Here is a 26368-nt window from a genome sequence, read left to right as displayed (position 1 = left end):
TTACAGAGTATGAACTCTGTAGTTATATGTAACTGTCAAGTTTGTGTTATTTCCCCAGAGGCATGAGAGTCAAACAAATGCTGTAACAAAAACCTCAACTAGGGCCTCCATTCCACCGACCAGTAAGCTCTGTTCACAAAATGAGCAGCTCGTCTCACAACACAGTTCTCTCAACGGACATAAAAGTAAATAATGAAAGACTTCAAGTTAATAAAATAATATAATAAATAAATTAAATATTAAGATGTTGGAATTGTGTACCCAATTTGGGTAAATTTTACATTATTGTACTAATTCACCACTTTTGACACAATAAAGAAATTTCTAGTGTAATGTGGACAACGGGAAAACTATACAAGACTCAGAACAATTGTCCAAAGACAACACAGAAAACAACGTCCATCTCAAAGCAATAAACATAAGACTATACAGGCATACACGCTGGCAGAAAAAAAAACATTGGGAGGTTTGCAGATTTGAACTTTTTGCTGGGATTCCAGTATAATGGTGCACCTTTAAGAGATTTAAAAAAAAATAAATTTAATCCATCCGTTTACCTCTCAGAAATAGACTTTAGGCATCTGCCCAGGTGGAACCAAATATTCATATTTCAAAACAGGACTCAAACATACATGGAAATGACAAAATATTCTGAGGGAATGAAACATTCACCAACTTTAAGGAGAATACCAACTACCTCGTATCAGAGTCAGAGGGTTTGAAACAATACGTTGTAGTATCGACGAATGCTTGTCATTGTTATCGTACATTTGTTTGTTTGTTTGTTTTTAAGGTCAAAATATTTTAAATTTACAGTCAAAGCACCCAAGAAAAAGTAAGACAAAGGGTAATTGGTTCAAATAAGGAACAGATGCAGATTCCAAGAGCATGTACAAAATGTACTAAGTTTGAGATCACCTTAAAGTCTCATCCAGACACCAGCACAGGATCCCACTAAGAGGAACACACTCAAATGTTTACCGAATACATAACCCCACAATTATGGGATGAAAATAAAAAAGGGTACTTAAATGTGTGGTTTTTTTTTAAATTAAGGAGAAAGGAATAGATCTTTATCAAAAACAATCTTCAAATCAATTATCTGGTATGATGATATTGTTTAAAAACATTATGATGTCATTGAAAATTGCTGTTTATTTTGAGCTTTTAGTACTAACAAGTTCATTGTGCTGTCTCCTTTATCAAATATTATTATCATTTTTTAAAATTAATTATTTTTAACGTCATCATCATCATCATCAACATGGCTGTTATTACCATCATTGTTACCATCACAGCTTCATTTTAATTTTTTTTTTGTTTATATTGTCATCATTGATACATCATTTTCATTTTTTATTCAAAGTGGTGCCCCATGTAATTTTTCCAAGACATTTTAATTACATTTCCATCTTATAATGAGGAGGGGAACTTAGATATCAGTTGTGTAAATCATCTTCCTAATGTACGATATAAACCTATGATATGATTTTTTTACTATATAATTCTTTTAAAAATTTTAACAAAGGATTTTAATATCTGCAACACATTTTAAAACATCCACACAATGCATTCACAAAAATTAAAAAAAAAACGTTATGAGCCATCAAAATTTCTCTTATTTTTAAAAAACACAAAATCAAAGCACATTGTAAATAAAATCAGTAGGCTAAGAGGCCAGGTGAATAAGGCAATGTATAGTCACTCAGAGAATCTGAGTTCAATCTAGTCAGGCTTCTTGTATATCTCATTTAATTTACCTTGAGCAATAAGCAAAACCCCTTTTACCGACTTAGCAGTGCTGCACTGTGACTGACAAGTTATGTCTATTTTCACTTTTTTTTCATCCTTAAGTACTTTTCTTTGTACAAATTGGAAGTGCATCCAACCAAGAATCGAATCGACCTTGTTCAATTCTGCTCTTCCTTATCTTTTTTTTTTTTCTTTTACTTTTTCCTTTCTAGCCTCCATGTTCACAAAGAGATGGATCAAATAATAGAGCTTGTGGAAAATACCTTGAAATGGTGAACAAGCATGCTGTTGAGAAGGTAACATGTAAGAAGGTAACATGTAAATGTTATGTTCCCATGACTTAAACAAAACAGGGTTAACTAGACCTTATAACTGTGGAGGAATACTGTACGAATGCAATAATTACTATACATTGTTGAACAATATAGTGGCAATATCAGTCAATCTCGTCAAAAGAACAACATATTCATTAAAATTTCCTCTAGTAAAAACTCAGGAAACACAACTAAATTTGTTGTATTAGAATGTTGCAAATTCTAGTTCCACGCCTCATACAAACACATACAACATGCTTGTTATAATGAACACACTACTTTCAATGCCATGCATTCACTTCTCACACTGACTAGAATAGATATTCATCCTGTAACCAGGACAAACTTTATATGATTTTTTTTTAAAGTGTGTGTCCTTGAGATTCATTAACCTTAAGGAAGGCACAGTAATTTCTCTACTGTTGTCAAACCTTCTACAAACAACACCAATCTATCAAATCTAAATATTTTGTTTATAGAAAACTGAGGTATTTATTTATATACTTTTTAGTTTTGGCAACAATCTTTAATTGCTGGTTGCCTTGTAAAAGTTGGACAGTAAATAGAATCCTGTTTCAATCGAAAATGCATTCTAAACATTCATTTTCAATTAATGCCATTTCGAATTAAATCTAAAAGAAGAATTAGCAACTTACTCAATAAAGACTGAATTGAAGGTTTTAGGTAACGATTTGTCATTTACAAAAATCAAACTTAAAAAGAGATAAAACCGATAATAAAAATACATTAAGAATACCCTTCATGAATCCTAATTCAACTTTGTTTTACAAGGCACAATAAAAAAAAAAAAAAATAATAATAATGACTGACTGGATTTGTATGTAAAGATATTTTATAATTTTGATATGGTTATGTAAATTGCTTACGTAGCTTTGACACTTTCTTAAACATGACACAACATCAAGAAAAATTGGAAAATTGATGAAAATGTGAGATATTATTGTGTCATTTATATTAACTATCTACCCTTATGGCATTTCATATCAGATGATGCCCCAACTTTATACATTTTAAGAAGGTTTATAAATTATACTTTATATTTAATTTTTTTACTGAAAACTATACATTTGCACTTATTCTATTCCACTTTGAGTAAAAGTGCATGAATCATAGTGGAGCCTCTTTCCTTTGTGACCCAATCAATCTCAGAGTTCTTGAAATGTGGATCCACTTGTGCTTTGTCTTCATCACACTGTGGACTGACTTTGTAGGATCCTGGCTTCACCCACACCTGTAGGGCTACTTTACCATCGTAGTACTTCTTACTTTTTGTATCTGTAAACCTGAGGAGCAACAAGATTATTTGATTTATTTTTTTGTTCAAGACAATCAAAATGAAATTTCAAAGCTGTAATTTCCTATTTTCATTCGAAAATGAGTTATTGATGATATGGTGGTTAATTTTATGCTCTGAAAAACAGATTCAGAATAAAATTTTGACCTGGATCTGGACCAGGAGCGTGAGTTGTGAGTTATGAGAGACGCTCTTTGGGGCCCATCCCCACTACTGTACAGTGAAAATGAAAAACACACATTCACTTTCACACAATTTCTGACAGTCTATTCTGACACAAATATCCCGGGAGGTAAGAAAAAGAAACCCCTATTGCATTGAGATATGATGAAATGGACTACTGCTGCTACTGCTACTACTAATACTACTACTACTACCACTACTACTAGGGGTGGCAAGGATGACGACGTGGTGGTGGTAGGAAAGAGGATGTGGTGGTGGTTGTAGCAGTGGTGGTGTTTGGGATGATTTGGTGGAAGTGGTGGTGGTGGTGGTGGTGATTGGGATGATGATTTGGTGGAGGTAGTAGCAGTAGTGGTGGTGGTGGTAGGGAAGAGGTTGTGGTGGTTGTTGTAATAGTAGTAGTAGTAGTGGAGGCAGGGGTGTTAATCTAATGGTTGTGATGATTTTTTCTGGTTCATAGAAAAATTTGAAAACAGGCAGAATTGTGATAGTGATGGGTGGAGATGAACTACCATATAGGCAGAATTCCATCTTTATGCAGAAGATTCGCAGTCCTGAAAAATATGGAGCTACTCTGATGTCTCCGTCCACTCAAATTCAATGTTTGTTTGTATGATGCAGTTAGAGGTTCACAGTAGAAACAATATACATGCAGGTATGTAAATTAAACCATACCTGTATTTGGGAGAAAACTGGATTCCCCCAGCCCTTCGAATGGTGGGGGACAGGTGAATCTGTTTGCTTCCCAGACTCTCTGGGCGGGATTTCTCTGTGTAAGGTTGGGGTTTGGGTAACAGGATGCTGGAACTGGGGAAAATGTCATCTGAGGAGTGGATGGGATAAGAATACAGACTTTTTTTAATTCATATAAACCATATTATAGGATACAATTGCAAAAAAAATACAAAATTTAAATGATCACAAAATGTCAGCAAATATTTATACTTCTGTAAACAGACCACATTTCAAGGTTTAAATTTTTTATTCAGACAAAGGCTTATCAGAGCCTGAAGGGAGTGATTTGATTGGATTTGGGTGAATCAATTGTCCATTATGGGATTGATATTGCTCCTATAAGGTACATTTTGTGTTGGAACATCTGTAATCTGTTATGTCTCATCTTATCATCATTTCCTTTTTCCCCAGGTTCAATAATTTTATCTGGTTGACCGTTTTTGGCCAAGTTTCCACTTGGGTTATCTGGTGCAGTCTTTGTATATGCTACAACCATGCACAGTTTATAACTTTGCAATTCCTCTGAGACTAAAGTGGTAATTCTGTGGCAGTTTCACAATTTTCTATTAGTTTTTGAAAAGCATGAATTTTTTATATTCTTCGATTATGGACCTACATTTCGTTTTATTTCAAGAGGATTTTAAAAAATTTTGTCCGGTGTTAAATTTTATTTATAGACAATGATTTTCTGCTTTTTTTAAAGGAATATTTGAACTTTAGAAAGACCTTAGTTTGAAAATTGGTGAATTTGGTGGAAAGTTGATTAATTCCTTTGAAGTTGTGTGTTAATAACGTTTCAATTATTCTGGATTTTCTCATTAAGCAACTAAATAGGTGCTACTAATTGCCATTATTATCATCAAGTTTCATGTCACTCAAATGCAGGATGACAAGTTTGTGGTAGTCAGGCAACAAGGTGTGAGTGGTCAGACAGGTCAACACCACAAATATGTGTACTGGAGTGTGTATAAGGAGGAAGGAGGATACAGATTTTCGTAAACAGGTGCATGCATAAGCTACTCAGAATAAAATGGACGGATAGAATTCAGAATGAAGAAATATAAAAAAGAGCACAGCAGAAACCAGTGGGAGAGGAAATAGGAAGAAGACGATGGAGGTAGATTGGACTTCTTCTTCTAGGTTCCATGCCTGGTCCAGGCTTCGGATACTGCATGAATTATCTCTCTAGTTGTAGATTGGACACACCCTTAGAAAGAATGACTCCACTAAAACAAAGAAAGTATTGGACTGGAACCCTCAGGGCAGAAGATCAAGGGGAACATGGAGAAGAATTAAAGAAGCTGATATACAGAGAAGTGATAACATGGAACAAGTTTAAAAAGTTAGCTCAGGATAGAGAAGGATGGAAAATGTTTGTCTGTGGCCAAAACCCTATCCAGGGTGAAAAGGGCAATGATGATGTTGATAATAATGAGTGTGCTGGCTGGATTAGATTCATATTGATTGTTATTACAAGGCAATGACAATTTTTGTTTATGACACACTGAGACAATAATTCAAACAAATAAAAAAGGAAAGTAAAATATCATTTGCTTTTTAAAAGGATACAGATTTTATATAAAAATGTTAAAAGTCTCAATGAAGATCAATAAATTTCTATATACAAGCGAACAAGAATATCCAATAAAAATTCAGAATTCCAATAGAATAAAATTCAAAGGTAAAAAATAAAAAATCACAATTTTTTTCTCAGTAAAATTCGAGGTAACTAGAAGAGGCTTCTAAAACCCTTTTGCCTGTTAGGCAACTAAACATTACTTCTATGACAAAACATTATTTCCTGGGTTACAACGAAATATGTAAAGGAAAGCAATATAAGGGCAAAAAACAACAAGAAAACAATAAACCCATCCAAACCCTCAATGATTAAGCTTACCTGAGGGTATCAAATCAAATGTGTCAAGTATACGACGGACATCAGCCACACACGTCCCATGGTAAGCCGTATGCCATTTCTCTGCTACATTCAGACTGTGAGCCTTGTTGGGAGCCCTTGGGATAATCAATAGAAAAATTGAATAAAATAAAACAAGTCTCTTTGGAGGTAAAATCAATCTCACACAAAGACAGTCCAATTTATCGAAAAAAATTCTTTTTTTCTTTTCTCAGATTGCCAAATCTAGACAGTGCCGATTTTATCAGTTGGCCCATGTGGAACATGATATAAGTCAATAGATTTTGATTTTTACCTTAGCGTTTGAGACCAAGTAAACTATCCTAAAATATCCTGTACTTTACTCATCACCACTAAATTAAGACATAGATGTTCTTAAATAATAAAGGCATCAGATCAATGGGCAAGAGCAACATGATCAGGCAATCTTATGTTAAAAATCAACATCAATTTGTGCTATACCTCTGAGCTGTAAAAATGAAAAAAAAGCAGATCCAAATAGCACCCTGTGCATAAGTTGTTTTTATTTTTCAAATGTCCTTCTTGTCTTAATTTAACCCATAGAGGCCCGCTTCCCCTGGAGTCGCCCGCGACTGTTGAGGCCCGCATCGCCTGTCATCGCCCGCGGCCCCCGAGAAAAAACGGATCATGTTTACTTTGTTATTGCAACGGATCACTTCGTTTTATTCTAAACCGGAAACATCGTAAACGTAATGCGATCGTTCTATTTCCTTTTCCTTTTTACCGCACGTTTATATCGTTGATAGCATGTGAGTAATCGAATTCAGAAAAATGGCATTCCCGTACCTCACGAGTTTACTGCGTGGCGCTAGAAATGATGTTTTGGAGAGTGGTGTAGACAATGAAGAGGATTTTGGAAATGAAAGCGATATCGAACTAGAAAGAAAAGATGTAAACGATGGTGGAGATGGACAAGACGAGGCGTTAGCACCCGATCAAGGTGATTCGGACACTGAATCGGAGTCCGAGATTGACGAAAATGACGGGAATGGGGGTGCGGGGAACGAGTTTTTTTTTTTAAATATTTTTTTCCCCAATTTATTGAAATCAAAACATGTCATGTTATATATCATTCGAAAGCAAATTTATCTGGCTATAAAAAGGAATTAAAATTATAATTTTATGTCATTTGGTTCTCGTTTAATAATTTTTTAACTTTGTGTTGGTATTTTTTTGTTAAGAGTTATGCCCCTTACACTGGGCCTCAGGGGAATTTTTTTTAGTAAACACCGGGCCTCTATGGGTTAACAACCCATTGCAGACTTGCCAAATTGAAAACTTCAAATTTAGTAATTTTAATGTCAATTTTTAGTAATTTGACAAGGAAATTCGTAATTTCTGAAATTGTGTATGAAAAACCACAATATTATTATTATTATTATTATTATTATTATTATTATTATTATTATTATTATTATTATTATCATCATTATTATTATTATCATCATTATTCTTATAGTAGTAGTAGTAGTAGTAGTAGTAGTAGTTGTTGTTGTTGTTGTTGTTGTTGTAGTCGTTGTTGTTGTTTTTCTTTTTCTTATCATCATTATTATTATTATTATTATTATTATTATTATTATTATTATTATTATTATTATTATTATTATTATTATTATTATCATTATCATTTAAGTATTACTAAGAATTAAAAATTCGTAATTTTCCATAAAATTTTGTATTTGGCCATGAAATTTGTCTAAAATTCGTAAAATTACGAAAAAATTTGTAAGATTCGGCATGTATGCCATTGCTCAAATCCAGTTTGTCAAAGTGTTCGAATTGTCGAAAAGTTTTTTCAAATTTCAAATGATCTAAAATGTAAAATTCTAAACTTGTGATCTTTTTGATCTTTAAAAAATTACCCTCTAAATAAAAAAAAGAAATCAAGTTTTATATAGTTTTTGGCAACTCCATTTCCAGTCTCAACCCCCCCCCCCCCCCCCCCCCCCCCAAAAAAAAAAACAACAATTGTTTTGAGGGGATTGTCACGTTAGTTAAGTCATTAAATGTTGGAACAAAATTAAAATCGTTGATGCTGACCTGAGGATGTATCTACACCAACCAAAGGGCAAGACGAAATCTTTAGGCGGATCCCCTCGTTGAACACCATCTCCTCTCACTTTGTAACAAGATGAACAAAAACAGGAACTCAAACCTTCAAAGTAGCCGTCTGCAAAATGTTGATCAAAATTATTAAATAGCAAGCAATCTAATATGATATACAGGGGAAAAAAATTTACACAGGTAGACCTACCATTTGTTTTTATGAGTTTAAGGTCATATCAGGGCTAGGATAAAGTAAAATGGTGTTGTGGTGAAATGATCGTAGATTTAGAATTAACCCTAAGAAAAAATTACAAAAGAAGACTAATTCAACCAGAGACAGTATCTAGACCTCAAGAGCAATCTATCCCCAGCAAGATAAGGGAACATTCAGCCTGAAAGCTTATACTTTAAATAGGTCTAAAGTTCAACTGAAAATCTGAGGGTTATTTTAATATGAAATTAAATTTTCCCGGACATACTATGTCACTTCAAGACAGAGTAACAATAATGTATATGATGAGATTAACGAGAAAGAATTTTTTTTTAAAAAGAGAACTCCTACATCTGACTGATCCCAACCAACGCTTAACATAGATTGATTTCAACAATTCACACATGAAAATAGCAGACACACACTAAAATGTGTAGCACACAAACACTGGTGTGTTACATTTAAAAAAATAAATTTGCTTATTATTTTCTTTGTCAGTTTGCAACTACACGGTACCCACCCTGCAAAAAATTAATTGAAATAGGCAAATGACCCCTTAACATTGTTATCAGGTTTCAAGCTACCAAACATATCTCACCATGTGACTTGAACATGTTAAGTGCATTGGTCATGATTATTCTGTAGAATTGAGCTACATGAATATTTCTATTCATTTAGTATTTGAATATTTTTCTCTCATTTTAAAGACGATGCTAGCCTAAGTTCATACACCAAACATATTACGGAAAAGGAATCTATTTCAATATTTAACACCAATTAGATAAATAATTATAAAGTACATTTCATTTTTGAACAATTATTTTTTTGTTTGCACTCTAACATAAAAACCATACAATGCATGAAAATTCTCTGACCCCACCACTTTTCATCAACACGAGACAAAACTATACCACTGAACCACAATAACAACTCAGGTGACTAATTTCGAATAGATTGATCAAAAACTTCATGTCTGAATAATGGTAATAATAATAATAATAATAATAATAATAATAATAATAATAATAATAATAATAATAATAATAATATAATAATAATAATAATAATAATAATAATAATAATAATTCTTTAAAAAATTAAATAAATAAATAATCAATCATAAATAATAATAATAATAATAATAATAATAATAATAATAATAATAATAATAATAATAATAATAATAATAAAATAATAATAATAATAATAAATAATAATAATAAATAATATAATAAAAATAATAATAATAATAATAATAATAATAATAATAATAAATAATAATAATAATAATAATAATAATAATAATAATAATAATAATAATAAAAATAATCATTATTATTATTATTATAAATGGTACTTGTTTATATAGCGCCTCCTGTCGAAACCTCAAAGCGCTATACATCACATACTTATCTATCTATCAGTGGTGGTACCAAAAAAAAAAGAGAGAAAAGATAGGTCCAACAAATTAATGAGCTTTACCAGGCAATCCGAGGTAAGCCTTGAATCGATGACACAGGTTGATATATTCACAGTTACGGCCACCAGAGCTGCTATCTGGATGGATGTTTTCTTTACCCTCTGAAACATTTAAAATAGAACACATTAATAAATTTATTAAGCAAAATACATTTGAACAGTGTGTAATGTTCCATGGATAAATTAAATAAAAATGTGAAATTGAATGTAAGTTTCAATTTAAAATACAAAAACAGATAAAATGGACATTTCGGGTTTCCCCTTTATCAACAAAACAGGATGAATGAAACACTACAGATGAATGAGATAATGTGGTAGTGGCGTTGTTAAAATTGAAACTTACATTCAATTTCACATTGTTATTTATTTCTTTGAGCTCCGAGCAGCAACATTTACATTGCATGGATAAATTAAGTATTTTTATATCAGTTTTGTTTGGCATTGTATAATACATAATTTTTCAGATTTATGGTTTTTTCATTACTAACATCACACAAACTTTGTTTTTAATGTGAACATGGTCAGATATATGAAAATACTGATGATAATGATAAGCATAAAGCATAACACAAAAAAAACCCCAAACCTCTGCAAGATTCGAACCTGGATCATTCAGGTTATGGGTCTAAGAGCTTAAAAACTAAACCAAAAGGCTGCTTGCTTTATGACAATTTTTAACCATTCTATTCCTTACCTTTTTTTTCAAGTTTTGAGTACAAAAAAATTTCGTTTTCTATTTTTGTGATTTTAAATGTTGGTTACAAGTACTTTATTTTTGTACCATCAAATCTATCATATATAGGTGTTACTCTGTGGTTTTAATTTGAGTGACCCTACTTTGTTGGTTTTAGTTAAGACTGGATCGGAAAACTGAACTGACCAAAGTCACTCTCCTATTGTTTGAAATTTTCACATTGCCTGAATAGCCAAGATGAGATCTTAGAATCTTGTTCTTTTTCTTTTTTTTTCATTTCGCCTTACTTAATAATATTTTAGTTTTTATAAACCTGAGCTTTTATAGTGCAATATCCACTTAATGTACTCATAGTGATTTACAATAACACTTAACCCTCTCATTACCAACCATAGGAAAATCGTCACATTCGTTACGATGCAACCGACATTTTTCTCATTCTGATTTCTCTTGTAAGTCACAAAATGTAAAGAAATGCTTTCATTACAGCTATTAATACTAAACAGTGTTGTAAACATCATTTTGCTGAACAATAATCTGTAAAGAATGCATTTGTTACATTTTTGTTTGAGTAAGAAAAGTCTATTTTTGTGCTGGGTGGGTGTGAATTTTCGGGGGAAATTCTAAAAATGGCTGGTAAGGAGAGTTAACATGCAGGAAAGACATCACATTTTAGGATTCACTAAAAAAGCCTATGATGCTGACATATTTGAGTGTATCCTCCTTTCTTTAATGACACTGAAAGTTCCATTCCTCATTTGCCATACTTACTGTCTTCTAAATCAGCTTTTTCTCTCTCTTCCCCAAAACCAGAGGCAGCCAAGTTTTCAAACGAATCGGGCAATATTGTAACCTGTTAAGAAATATAATGTGATTAAACATAGGTCAATATTGCTTACACCATTAGAGGGACAAAAATTTACAATCTTTCCATTAAAACAAGAAACAAACAAGGAGAAATATTTACAATCTCTCCATCAAAACACATAAGAAACAACTTTGCTCTCTTTGCTGTCCATTTTCAAATGAAGCCATATTAAATTACAGATCCTACTGGTGTGGTGTGTATTTCAATGACTTAAACTGACATGATCAACTGGTATTTCAGTAAAGTCACTTAGCTACTCTCTAACAGAATTCATACTTCATGAATTAAAAAAGAAAATTAAGGCTGATTTTTTTATTTGGGCTAAAATAGTAAATAATAAACTACAAAAATTAGATCAAAAGAGACAAAAATAATAAAATGATTGTAAAATCTTGAAAACCTTATTGTCGATTGAAAAATTAAAAAATACCACTAATATATATTTCAAAATCATTTATTGTAGCTTTATTGTAAACAACAAAACATTAAACATAATTTACCTGTTGGCATTGGCCATACAAATCAACTATTGGCCAACATGGGGAAGGCACATCCTTGACAGCTATGCCTTGATCAATTCCATTAACCAACAAATGAAGACTTGAATCCTCATCCAACATGATGCCCACTCGACTGTTCTCTCCTAAGCAATCCAGATTTGGACCAAAATGATCCCTAACCTGGAAAATCAACAGAAAGTAAAATCAAGGTTTCAATACATCAGAGGCAAATGTTGTCAATTCAAAACAAACAGAAAACTTGATTCTATGAGGACAAAAAGTATAACCATGTTTTTCTTTATTTGTTGTACAACTAGGTGATAAAAATAACAGTTCATAATTGTATGATTGCATGAAACACAACAAAAATCGTGGTCTTCGGTATTTCATTGTAGAATTCTGACCTTTTGTCCAGAGTAAAAGACTGATTCCGCTTGGATGATGACAGTGGCTTTGGTGATGGCCATGGCGGTGGCTGGGAAAACAAACTTGTCCACAGGATGTCCCATAATGCCCAGCATAAGGGAGGATGACCATTTTGCATTAGGTTTGCCCAACCGAACCTTTATGGAGGGTGAAAGTTCAATTATGAGCTAAACTGAATGTTATTAATGCAAAAGTTATGAAAAGGTGACACCTACAAAATAATTAATACAGTGAGACCTCTCTACTTGGGAAATGTCTGTCACCGAAAAAAAAAAGTCCCCAATAGCTGGCTTTCCTGATTTGATGGGGAGGTGGAGACTTCAGTTGTTCCACAAGCCTTGGATACTAAAGCTCTGCTGTTACGTCAATGCAATATCTCTTGATGTGTAGCTTTGCAACAGACTGTTTAAGAACTGAAAACTTCAAAAGAGCTGGTCTAATAACGAAAGACTAGTTCATTCTTTTTTAGAACTATCATTCATTTTTTAGAATTTTTCCTTGGGGAGGGGAGTGCAAATATAAGTTGCTCCTTTCTGTAGTAATCATTTGCTGTAGGACAAGTACAAATGCAGTTTACACACTGATCATCCGAACAAGACAAATGGCCAATGAAAACCGAACTTATGTCATACATGTGTATTTCGCACAGTTATTTTTATTTCAATAAATTTGGTAGTAGAAACTCAACAATATGTCAACAACTTTTACAAAATAAAACATCATCATCGATTGCTCACACATGAACTCCACCCCAAACCCTTTACTTGTGAGGTGATACCTTACGAGGCAAGAGATGATGATGCAAACACAGACCTGGGTCAATGCATTGTCCTGCTCCTTAGCTCCCTAAACGTGTGTCTAGAGTAAGGGCGGTATGGCAAAATTTCAAAGTCAATTTCACAACCTCGAAACAATATTTGCAACCTAGGAAATTAAATAGGTTGATGCTTAAGCATCAGCGTAAGTCCAATGTACGTCTTGAATCAAAATTTACAACTGAAGAAATGAAATAATAATAATAATAATAATAATAATAATAATAATAATAATAATAATAATAAAATAATAATAATAATAATAATAATAATAATAATAATATAATAATAAATAATAATAATAAAAATAATAATAATAATAATAATAATAATAATAATAATAATGATGATGATGATGATAATGACAATTGTGATAAAAATTATGATGATTTTTTAAACCTGGCTGTCAGGTAAAATATCTGAGTTAACTGCAGGTGTAACGTTCAAAAGATAGGCTGAATTCACTTTGGATAAACTATTCTAATGTAATACTAAAAATCCAATTGGAATATCATCTATTTTAATAACAGGTGTGTTAAATTTGAAAGGAGTGTTGAACTTCAAAATCTACTGCAGCCAACCTGAAATGGTCTCCGTTTCCTGAGTGGTTTATTCCCAACTACAATACCATTGTTGTAGCTAGCCAACCTCTCTGCTTGAGTCCCGGACTCTCTCAACAAGATATTCTTGCCATGATTTGTGTGGAAAGAAGTCGACAGGTGGGCAGCAGTGTCATTATCTTGGTCTATGTCCTGCAGTGAATGAGAATTAAGTTGAATTTCCTAGGTTTTTAAGATTCTAAAATCCAGTGACAATGGGATTCATTTCAGCAAAATTTTAGTTACAGTCTCAATACAACACAATACAATATTTGTATTTTCTTTGCAAAAATAATCAAAATTTCAAGAAGAAAAAATATATACAGAAAGTAATCTACACAAAATGCAGAATTTCTACCCCTAATCATATAAAATGACTTCAAATGCTTTAGAATGGATGATGTGAAATACTGACTTAGAGACAGATTTGGTGACAAAATATTAAGTTTAAAATATTTTTTTTTTAATTGTTAAAAAAAAATTTTTTTTAAAAGGAATCTGGAAAAGTCAGAATTTGGTAAATGTGTAGCAAAAAGAAATCTGTAAAAATTTATTTTATTTGTACAAGTGGCCTGTGCTAAAAATTGTAAGCATGTAAGGTAATATCTAACACATGAAAATACAATATTATGCCAGAGATTGTTCTCCAGTTTTTTACTTTCATATTCTGACTGATATAATGATAAATTCTTCACCTGTATGGAGACATCCGCATTGTAAACAGGAGACACTAGGACACTAGACGATTCAGAGAGAATACTGCTAACTATGTCAATGCCTTCAACACTGCCATGAAGATCCACAACGGCAAAGACATTCTGAACAAGTAGAAAATAGTAACGAAAACCATTCATCAATATCTGAATTTCAATCAAAATGAAAGTGTAAATGTTGCTGCTCGAAGCTCGAGGAAATAAATACCAATGTGAAATTGAATGAAGGCTTCAATCTAATTACGAAAACAGATAGAATGGATGTTTCGGGTTTCCCCTTTATCAACAAACAGGATGAATGAAACATCACAAATTCATCAAAATGAAAGGGCAAAATGGTTACCATTTCCCTTTCCCTTTAACTTATACAGTCAAAGCCAGTAAATGGAATGTAGCACAATTGGAACAGACACTTAATTAGAAAAATCTGTCTGTGACAGAATTTTTTTCTATTTTTTCCTATCAGTTATCCTAACACATGCCCATTTAAAAAAAAAATAATAAAATTCCCTTTATTCATCCCATAGTGGAAATTCGTCTCCAGGGTCTATTCCAATTCCAAGGGAAGACAGGAATAACCCAGGCGTCAGCCGCAGTGCAACACCACAAATTGAGCTAGGGCGAGGTGACTTCTCAAGGCCACACAGCACAATGTACCTTTTGGGTACGAAGCAAAGACTGTACCGCTGAGCTACGCTGCAGGAATGATTTCAGAACTTTTGGTATCTAATCCATCACTTTAGACCCACCCCATTTTTCTATGATTTCATTGTCTTGGAGAGCAAAGAACAAGAACATGTGCAATGATGCAGTTTGCAGTTTGTTTTCGAGGAGGCATACTGTATTGATTGGAATTGTATAATGAGAAGCAAACGTTAATGGATCAGGTTTCAAATGTATGTGATTCATGTTGAATATCTTAGGAGTATACGTGTAATGACAGTTCTGCATAGATCTGTAGCTTGTGTAGGTTGCAGTAATCAGATATGGTCATTCTTTTCATATTATCATGTAATGTTAAAAATGAAAAAAAGAAGATAAACATGTAGACAAATAACTGAATGGATGCTCTATACCTCCATTGTTACCGCATGTAGAATGCACCGAATTGAAATTAATTCTGAGTAAACTCATTATTTAAGTTATGCGGCTTCGACCGAAATTCCAAATATTCAGTTTGTGATCTTTGAAAGACAAAAACAAAAATTGTCATATATTTCAATAAAAATACAACATGCTTGTTTTGTCACATTTCAAAACTTTGACATTGTAATTTACATAAATAATATTTTCACATACCTTTGGAATTCCTGATGCTGCTTCTCCAAGGTCATCTCCATTCAACAAGATATGCATGGTTCCATCAGATCTGCGACACACACCAACTCTATCTCCTACCTATTTATAAAAAATAATGAGAAAAAAATAAAATTGCCCATTTGATTTTTAAGTCTGATTATGATGGTTATTTGCTCATTTTTCCTATAAACTTAAAAAAAAATTAAACTTAAGCAAAAGAGAAGGGAATGAAATGGAAGCTCCAAAAAAACTAGTAAAGAGAGCATTGAAGTAAAAATTATATGCCAAAGATTGGTTGTGATCTTTAATATGTAAAAAATAAATCAATAAAGCAAAAAAAAACAAAAAAAAAATTCCTCAATACCTCCAGTCTTTGTAAAGATGGAGAATAGTTCTCTTTGATCACAACACCACACTTTTTGACCTCTGACCCGGCAACAATCCAAGTGACTTTGGATGTCAATTCAGTGGCTGTGGAGGGAATGTTGATGGGGGAAGAGGTGTCTGAAATGGCCATGGTCGTCAAGCCGATCTTTAGGGAGTCAGACCATTGGTTGGACACTTCTGTCAGTTCAATCTGGGTTGGGTTTTTTTTTGTTTTTTTGAATGGATCAAAATGTTTTGAATTCAGATCAATAATAACAAAACTATAAATCCTTTCCTCATTAACAGCTTTACACAGTCTAAAATAATTATCCAATGATAAATGTTTAATTTGTGCTTTGTTCACTTTACTTGTGGTGTCGACTGAACAGTTGTTATAACAAATCTCACCCAAAAGCTTCAATAAAATGGAAAATCAATAAGTTCACACTGTTTACATAAAGTTTGAAAAAAGAAGTAAAATAAAGACACTTGCCAAATTATAACAAAACACCAGAAGTTGGGATGGGAAAGGATAAGTGGGTGAGGGGATAAAAGGTAGAGGGGAGAGTTACTTGGAGGCACACCCCCCAGCAACTCCTTTCGCAGAGCCATAGCGGAGAAAACAGGGATAGTGGATTTCCTCTATATAGCAGAAAATTGAGTCCTATGCTCTTACTGATTCAAATATCATATATAATCAATTAAAAATTAAATCTATAACTTTTTTTTCCACTACCGACTAATCTCTGATATCCTATACAAAATTGGTGCTTAGTTCACTTTACTCTTAAGTGATTCAAATATCATTTCATTCATTGAGAGTTAAATCTATACCTTTTTTTTTTTCACTGGAAGCTAATCTCTGATATCGTTTACAAAATTTGTGCTTAGCTACCTTTGTTTTTTGTTGTTTGTTTTTAGGGGTTTTACGGTGCTTGAAACACATTTAGGTCATATCAGCACCAGTAAAAAGGGAGAATATGGGATAGTAAAAAGTTCTAGAATTACAATTAAAGCACCCAAGAAAAGGTAAAACAAAGGGGAATTGGTTCAAATAAGAAACAGGTGTAGATTCCAAGAGCACACTATCAAAGTACTTAGTTTGAGATCACTAAAAGTCTCATCCAGACACAAGCACAGGTTTCCACTAAGAGGAATACACTCAAATGTTTTACAAATCGTATATAATATAAAGAAAACATAATGCAATGCATAACAGAGAGATGATTTACAAGGAAAAAAAATATAATTTCCCAAAACTAACTATAATAATAATAATAATAATAATAATAATAATAATAATAATAATAATAATAATAATAATAATAATAATAATAATACACATTTATACAGCGCTCATTCTCGTGTAAAACACAAGTTTCATCAATTTTGAGTGAAAAAAATAATTTAAAAATAAATTAATTAATTAATTTAAAAAAAAAAAAAAAAAGAAATTCAATGAATTTATAGCCAAATCAAGGATTCATAGCGTCAATAAAAGCAAATACAATAAAGATGTGTCTTGAGATTCTTTTTAAAGGCAGGTAAAGACTTGCACTCAGACCACGTGGTAGTTCATTCCAAATCTTGGGGCCGAAACAAGCAAACGATCTATCACCAAATTTTGTTCTTGATCTTTTTTCCGAAATTTTCGTTTGGTCATTACTTGATCTTAAAGTGTAATTTTCAAATTTACACATGACCACGTGATCTGTGAGATATACCGGCGCTATACCAGTCAAACACTTATAAACAAGACACGTTGCTTTGTAATATGTTTCCCTCTCAGCCAGGATCAGGACAAAACCAAGTAATCTCATTCCAAGACAAAGACAGAAAGTAAGTTGGAAAACAGATATAGGGGGATAGAAGACACAAGAAGTACCTCCCTGCCCACTATGGGAGGTCAGGAACCCCAACCAGTAGCTACCTTTATTCAAGTGATTTAAATATTATATAATCAATTGCGAGTTAAATCTAAAACTTTTTTTCACTATCAGCTAATCTCTTATATCCTTTACACAATTTACAGTCAATAAATCCACCTGACACATCAGTATACTTGTACTAAATTATGTCAATTTGTACAAATGGTACAAGAAATAAATTCTTATGTATATAATAGATAATGAAAATATTACACTTAAATCAGAATACTTACCTCAAATACCTCATCATACTTGAGAGGATCAGAGCTAAACACAATACCATGGTTATAACCATGGGTCCTGCTTGCTCCCCAACAACTGTTTCGAAGTGAGATGTTCTTTCCACAGCACTTGCTTAACCTATGGCTTGATTCTGAAAGAGAAAGAAAAAAGATCATATGGCATCTTGAAGTTCATATTTTATGTTAATTTCTCGAGATATATTCTGTGAGCATTGTGAATGATAATGTTTACAAGGTAGTATTGATTTTTCGTTTGCTTTCCAAAAACCTTCTTATAGGGGGATAGAAGACACAGTAAGTGCCTCTCTGCCCACTATGAGAGGTCAGGAACCCCATCCAGATTTCAACAGTGCATAAAATCATTAATAAGATAAGACCTACCAACATTGTTCACCGAAGGACTAGACTGATGGTCTGCTGATATGTTGGCTTGTGTAGTCTGCACTAAGTAGGAAGGCGGCATTACGATGGTCCCACAAGACATGGTGACCTGGGCACATTGGCCATAGAGGTCTATCACAGCATAAACACCTGAAAGAAAAATAAGAGCAGAATTTTAATACCTAATCAAAAAATAGAATTCAAGACTTTCAAAAAACTCAGAGAAAACTTTCTAGAGTTTGGAATTTTATAATGATCAGAAAGTGAACCCTCCGAAGATAAAAACCAGAGATAAAGAAATAAGTTTCAAAACTAATGTCAGATTGTTCAAATAACACAGAATAGATCAAATGCTTTCAACAGTATGAAGGATGTTTAAATGCTTATATAATATGGCTATCTTTTTGTATATCACTGTATATCAGAAAATTAATATCCCCTATATTGTAATGACAATATTTCATTTTAAACAACTATCAAGAAGTTCTGATAATGGAAATTTCTTGGTCAAAAGGAAATAAAATTTATCTTCGCTGTCCATCAGTCACAAATAGAAAAATAACATATAACATCATAGTAAGGAAATTTTTTTTAATGCGCAGCTCGCTATGTTCCACATAAAGTAAAACCGCGTGGATGCAAAATAGAACGATGGAATTCCACAGCTGTATATGGTCGGCATTCATGTGATAATCATAAGATAGAATTTTTATTTTGCACGTTTTTGTTAATATCATGAATTTTCCTTTCCACTGAAAAGTCTTTAATGCCAACAATATTACATTTTAGCTGCTACATCAAAAGGACACAAAGTATGAATGTCTTTATAAATTGTGCTACAATTTCTTGGTTAATGTACCCTGGTGATCAGGCACGATACAAAATGGACTCGTATATTTCAAATAATTTGCAAAGTATAATCATTCTAACATAAGAAAAAAAAAAGTATATTTAAAATCAACATTTGAACTGAAAATGGTTTGTTTGTTTTTGTTTTTAAGGGTTTTACGGTGCTTGCCATGCATTTAGGTCATTTCAGCACCACTAAAAGGACAGAAAATGGAATAATTTTATTAAAAGCAAATGGGAATAAAAATGGCAAAAAGGAATGGCTCAAATAGGGAACAGATGTAAATTGCAAGAGCACATTATCAGTGTACTTAAGTTTGAGATCACCTAAAAGCCTGATCCGGACACAAGCACAGGATCCCACCTGGAGGAACACACCCAAATGATTACAAAATATGATTTTCAAAACAAAACAAAAATTGACAGAACATAACAGAGAGATGATTTACAATGAAAAAAAACATCTCCCAAAATTAATATATACATTTGAGTGTTTCCATCTCAGACAAGGATTCCGGCGAGGGCCAGGACAAAACAAGTAATCTCCTTCTCAGATAAAGAAAGAGAGCAACTTGGAAAACAGATATAAGGGGATAGAAGAAATTCTGCTTGTTTGTCAATCAGTTAACTACCACCTGAGAAACATAAATCTAATTTGAGGTCTATTCGACACCGATGCGGCTTAATCAATCACCCGCGCCTCATGACAAGTTGTATCGACTGTTGTAATGGACTCTTATCTGGTTTACCCGCTAAAACAACTAGAGCTTTGCAAGTGGCTCAAAACAACGCTGCTAGAATCCTATCCAGGACCAGAAGACATGAGAGAATAACCCCGGTTCTGAATTCCAATTGCCCAACGAATCGAATTCAAGGTGGCCTACATCACCTACAAATGCTTACATGGATGGGCTCCTGATTATATCAAATCTCTCTTAAATGTCAATATACCATTAAGAAATTTTCGATCCTCCCTTTCCAATCAACTCGAAATTAGAAGGTCTACATGAAGAACAAAATTTTCCAACAGATCTTTTTTTGTCTAATGCAGATCCAAAAACCTAGAATTCTCTATCTTCCACAACCAGAAACTCTCCAACTTTTAACTCTTCCAAGTTCAATTTAAAGACTGAACTGTTTAAAATAGCCTTTAATTAATTTAGTATGTTGTTTTTTTAAAAATAAAACTTTCAGTGCTGTACTTTTTTTTTTTTCCCTCTGTGAAGAGGGAAGTGTTTTATTGTTAAGCGCCTTTAAGCATAGGTTCATGGAATTCGCACGCTATACAAATGATTTATTATTTATAGAAGACACAGCAAGTAACCTCCCGTCTTCTATGGGAGGTCAGAAGACCCAACCCCGGAAAACGGTTTCTGATGATCATAATCTTGAGATTTTTGTGTTGTTTCCAAAATGATTCTACTTTCAAAATTTAAAAAAAAAAAAAAAGAAATTTTTGTCGAGAGTATGGTTGTGACATACGAAACTTAATATGTCCTAAAAATTAAATTTCCTTCATTCAAATTGCTACTTCTAACTACATCTATGGCTCAATCCATGCCATTTCCACATTCTTTTAAAAATTTCTTTAAAAAAAAACAACCAAAGCTTCGATCCGCTACCTGAGGCAATATCTGTACAAGCAACACCCTGGTCAACGCCATTCAGGAAATAATGAAGGGTTCCATCGGGGCATCTCATCATACCAATCCTTTGGCCTGCTGAGAGAGTGTCCAAATCAAGGGGGTAGCCATTACGAATTGTGGCTCCATCCTGCATGATGACTGTCCCACTGAGAAAATGAATGTATGACATGTATGACAATGACTTCATGATGCAAGCACTAAGCACAATTATATATATACATTTTTTTTAAGCTTCAGCATTTATATGGTGCAATATCTCAAACATGTTCAAAGTGCTTCATCCAAGCCAACAGCAACACTTAACATGTAGGATGAGACGATGCCTGAAAGGTGATACTACAATTTTTTCTGACAGAGACAACGCTGTTAACAGCCAGATAATCATTTTACATCAGGTAAAGGGAGAAAAAAGTGAGTAAAGAGCCTTTTCCAAGGACTCAACTATGTGCCGCTCAGAGCGGGGCTCGAAAACAAGATATCCGAAGGCAAGGGTCATACCACCAGAAGACATAGATGCACATATTTGTTTTTCCAGGGGTATCTGTAATTATATACTCCACATTGTATATGTGGCAACTAGTACAATAATTAACTACATAAAAATAGTCATGGTAACTTTACTCTTGGTAAGGATCTACCTCAACATCCAAGTGTCATGTTCTATGTCAGTCATAGTGCTGGGAAAGTCTATGTCTTCAGGTTTTACCAATGTTACTCCTGGAATTAAAAAAAAATATCATTAAACCACTTTAAAATCAAATAAGAGGACAAAAGAGATATAGAGAGAGAACTTTTTTTTTCTTCTATAAACAAAAATAATGAACTAAGTATCTTTCATAATTTGAAATAGGAAAATCCAATCAAGTCATTGTCAAATGAATTCAGATCATTATAAACTATAAACATGAAAAAAAAAAAAAGAACAAAAACAAAAGATACACAAAAATATCTGTCACAAAAGACAATTTGTCGTACCTGCCTCCAAAGAACCAGACCATCGGTCTACCATTTTCTCAATGACAATTTCAAACAGCTCTCCATCTCTTAGTGGTCTATTACTCATGATGATAGCATCATTAAATTCTCCACAAGCATTGGGCCTCGATGCAGTCAAGCCATTGTGTAGAATGGCAGCATTGCGACCATGCAAATGGTGGAACTTGAGCTGGTCAGGATCTGTAAAGAGGCTGGAATCGGTGTCTGGTGAGCTCAGGGCGTCTAAATTGGCAGGTGGCAGTCAACAGTAAATTGTGGAGGGGTGGAGGAATTCAATTAAAAAGGGAACAAAGATTGTAGTATTTAGAGGACTTTCAATGAAGGCAATGAATGACAGAGACGATGGAAAATGATAGACCAACAGTCATAAAAATGATCAACCAGAGCGAGAGAGAAGATTGGAAAATGAAAAAGAGAAGACAACAAGACGATCAAAGAACAAAGATTACCGAACTGATTATTGAAAATGGGATGAAAGAAAAAAAACGATACGATCCAATCTTAAATAATGAGAGAACAGCAGCAATGAAATTGATACCATATGACATGGAGAATATTTTATATATATATATATATATATATATATATATATATATAATTTTCTATATGCTTTAATCTTTGTAATAAATTTAATATGCAAAGATCTTTGATACTTTTTTTTTGTCAAATAAAATACAACTCTTTAATTGAAAACTTGAAATTTATCCAGTCAACATCTTTTTACTTAACAGCAACAACCATACTTAAAACTGAAATAAAAAACCTGAGACATAATAGGCGGTTTTCACTTTATCAAACTCGAAGAAAAGAAATTCTGATTTTGGGTAAATATTATTTTGAAGCTTTGTTATTGTTTCTTTGTTTTGTTGGGGTCTCTTTTTGTTTGTTTTGTTTTACTTGATCTATGAACATAGATGAAATGGAGGAGATAATCATTTTCCAAACTAAATAGGTCGTGACAGCTCAGTTGTTATAGTGCTCCACTCATAAGCAAAGGAACTTGAATTGGTTCTTGGTTCCGACAAGGTTTATTTCCCCCACTACCTTTGACCACCATAGAGGGATTGGGTAATTTGGTCTACTAGATCTTGTGGAGAATAATTTGCAATAGAATAGCATCATATTCAAATGGTAGTAAGCAATAGATACTGTTCAATTAATGCTAAAGAATCTGTGCTCTAAAGTACTACAATAATTTAGCCAAGTACCTCAACAGCGATTCCATTAAAACATTCATATTTTTTATTTCTACAAGATTAGACTACTGTAATTCTCTTTTTTTTTTCTAATCTCCCAAAATGTGGGATGTGTAGACTGAATCGCATTCAAAACCAGGCAGCCAAATTTATCTTAAAGAAAAACTAATTGGATCATGTCACTCTGATATTTTAAAGTTTACACTGGCTTCCTATTGAAGCCAGAATTAGATATAAACTAGCAGTTTTATGTTACAAATATCATAAGGATAGAACTCCTTAAGTTTCAGGTTTATTAGTGAAATATGTGCCAGCTCATAGCCTTAGATATGCTGAACAATCTCTTTTTTTGCTGCCAATAAAAAAAAGCTCAAAGTCATACGCGGACTGGTCATTCAAACACACTGCTGCACATATATGGAACTCTCTTCCCGTCGAGATTAAAAATTATGGAAATACATCAAAGAATTCTTTTAAAAAGCTCTTAAAAAACTATACATGTTTTTAAAGCACAACAGGCTGTGCAACAGGAATAGTTTTTATCTTCTTATCATGAAATATCTGTGCCAGTCGTGTTGTTTTATATTCTCGTATGTGTGCGTGTGTGTGTGTGTGTGTGTGTGTGTGAATTTATTTCTTTTTTTTTTTAATGTTCTGTCATAACAATTGAATTTTATTCTAGTAATGTAGATAAGTTTTACTATTCACAGTTTGTTAACTGGTTCTCTAGATAGATGTAATTGCCCTAAGAGCTGATTGTTTTCGGGAATAGGCGCTTTAGAAAAATATTAATAATAATAATAATAATAATAATAATAATAATAATAATAATAATAATAATAATAATAATATAATCATCATCATCATCATCATCATCATCATCATCATCATCCTTATTATTATTATTATTATTATTATTATTATTATTATTATTATTATTATTATTATTGTTATCATTATTATCATATGTAAAGATGAAATAGTTGATGTGAAAATATTTTTCCTTGATATCTGCATTTATGTCTGAACATAAATTATAAAACAACAGTTCACTTCGAATAAATAAAAACAGGAAATTATATGAGTAACACAAGGAATGAAATGTTTAATAAAATTAGGTGATTATATGTGGAATAAAATGTAGCAATAAAAGGATTATGTGAGTAAATAGAATATTTACATGCAAACAAACTCAAGCAGGAGAGGAAAGTGAAACAAATAAATGAATAAAATAATATATGTACAAGAAATCCAAAGCCAAAACTGAAAAGTGAGCAAACGAAAGTGGCAGCTACTAAGTGAAACAGAAATAAAAACCGGATGAAAAATAAACATTCTTAAGTTAGCAAAAAGTTAGAGGATGCATTCCTAAAACTATGAGAAGATATCCATTGCCAGTCCAATAAACACAGATTTTTGTGCCCTTCCGATAAAATCCCTCCACTTCCAAAGTTTTGAACTTTTTAATTCATTTTTTCCAAAATAAGATTGAGATCGTGTATCCGGACTGCAACATGCCAATTTTTGAAATAAAAAAGTGAGGAGTAAGGGGAAAAGCAAACATTGAAAAAAATAAATACATGGGAAAGAGCATATCAAAGTTGAAAAAGATTGTAAAATGGGGGGAAGAGAGGGTTGGGGAAAATTTTTATCTAATTTATACATAAGATGAAAACAAATCAAAATGTCATGCACTTAAATAATCAATAGTGTGTGAAATTTAAAGTTATAAAAGTCTGTAATTCTGAGTAAAGAAAAATCAAATGGCATGACAACAATAAAAGCAAAATATATGAAAAAATGAAAAACAAACATTTCTTTTAAAATAATTGATTAAAAATTACCAAATTGATTTAAACTGACTGAAATTCTATCTTCTTTTCTTTTTAAACTAGAAATAATTTCATAATTGAATTTCATACTGTTTCATTTAATTTATATAAAGGAAAGATCATTAATTGTTGACAACATAGGGCAGAAATTATACGATGAAAATTGCGTATAATGAAGAGGAAAAAAATAACAAACAGTGGTTAGATCATAAACCTGAACATAGAAAAACTGCAGTGGCTGAGATTTCCTCTAACATAAGCTGATACAATAACTACAAATTCAATTAAATGTCAAGATTTAAAACTTTCAAATATTCCTTAGAAATACCATATTGAAGCAACTATATGCTTATCAATCTATAAAGGTTTTCTATGTCTGCTTTAAAACAAAAATTGAAAAGAAAATTACCAAAGCTAGGAAAAAATAAACAAATGCAACATGAAGAAGCAAGCAGAGGATTGCTATAAAGCTAGGCGACTATGAAGCAAAATATCAATCAGTGATGATAATGGCAATTTGTCAAAAAAGGAGGAAAATTTATCGGTCCATCAAACTCGAACAAAATCATAACATAAAATATCATAGTTTCGTATATTATATTACGACTTCTTGTGCACATTCATTCTTAAGAGTGGATACAACATACTTTACAGTATGTAAAGTTTTAATGAATTGTCCTTTCCGTAAAACGATTTTAAAGGCATACATTATATTCAAGAGATTTCAATTTAACTTTTGGTCAAATGGCCTGAAAGTATTTGTTTTTACTTGATTTATCTTTATGTAGCCCATTGGTGATGGATCTTACAAATAAGACTCAAGAATCTTTAATAAATTAAAATTGTAAAGCAGTAAAAACAAAGGTAAAAAGAGTTGAGCAACCCTTATAATTCTAATAAATTAATATTACATCTCGATAACCAGATGAGAGAGAGAGAGAGAGAGAGAGAGAGAGAGAGAGAGAGAGAGAGAGAGAGAGAGAGAGAGAGAGAGAGAGAGAGAGAGAGAGAGAGACTACCATGCTTAACCTACTTACAAATAAAGTC

General features: G+C 32.5%; 1 protein-coding gene across 2 annotated transcripts in view; it reads right to left on the bottom strand.

Annotated features, from left to right (window-relative positions):
• Window positions 1–1309: 1309 nt before the first annotated feature.
• Window positions 1310–26368, bottom strand: part of LOC144971046 (neuralized-like protein 4) — a 42366-nt gene continuing 17307 nt past the window's right edge. The window contains exons 11-27 of one of the 2 annotated variants that reach the window (XM_078911369.1): window positions 22273–22515; window positions 21936–22014; window positions 21274–21443; window positions 18803–18952; window positions 18413–18552; window positions 16250–16462; window positions 15886–15984; window positions 14569–14691; window positions 13856–14026; window positions 12438–12596; window positions 12034–12213; window positions 11437–11518; window positions 9975–10073; window positions 8276–8405; window positions 6197–6312; window positions 4240–4387; window positions 1310–3370 (exon numbers count right to left, since the gene is read on the bottom strand). In XM_078911369.1, the coding sequence (XP_078767495.1) occupies window positions 3166–3370; window positions 4240–4387; window positions 6197–6312; window positions 8276–8405; window positions 9975–10073; window positions 11437–11518; window positions 12034–12213; window positions 12438–12596; window positions 13856–14026; window positions 14569–14691; window positions 15886–15984; window positions 16250–16462; window positions 18413–18552; window positions 18803–18952; window positions 21274–21443; window positions 21936–22014; window positions 22273–22515 (2507 nt within the window). In that variant the 3' untranslated portion in view covers window positions 1310–3165. The remainder of the gene's footprint in view (window positions 3371–4239; window positions 4388–6196; window positions 6313–8275; window positions 8406–9974; window positions 10074–11436; window positions 11519–12033; window positions 12214–12437; window positions 12597–13855; window positions 14027–14568; window positions 14692–15885; window positions 15985–16249; window positions 16463–18412; window positions 18553–18802; window positions 18953–21273; window positions 21444–21935; window positions 22015–22272; window positions 22516–26368) is intronic. The other variant, XM_078911370.1, reaches the window with a different exon arrangement.

Source organism: Berghia stephanieae, chromosome 4 (genome assembly GCF_034508935.2).
Source record: "Berghia stephanieae isolate SIO BIC M18660-M18661 chromosome 4, UCSD_Bste_1.3, whole genome shotgun sequence".
Lineage (NCBI taxonomy): Eukaryota > Metazoa > Mollusca > Gastropoda > Nudibranchia > Aeolidiidae > Berghia > Berghia stephanieae.
The sequence above is the reverse complement of the archived record's forward strand: the minus strand, read 5'-3'. Positions and strand labels throughout refer to the sequence as shown.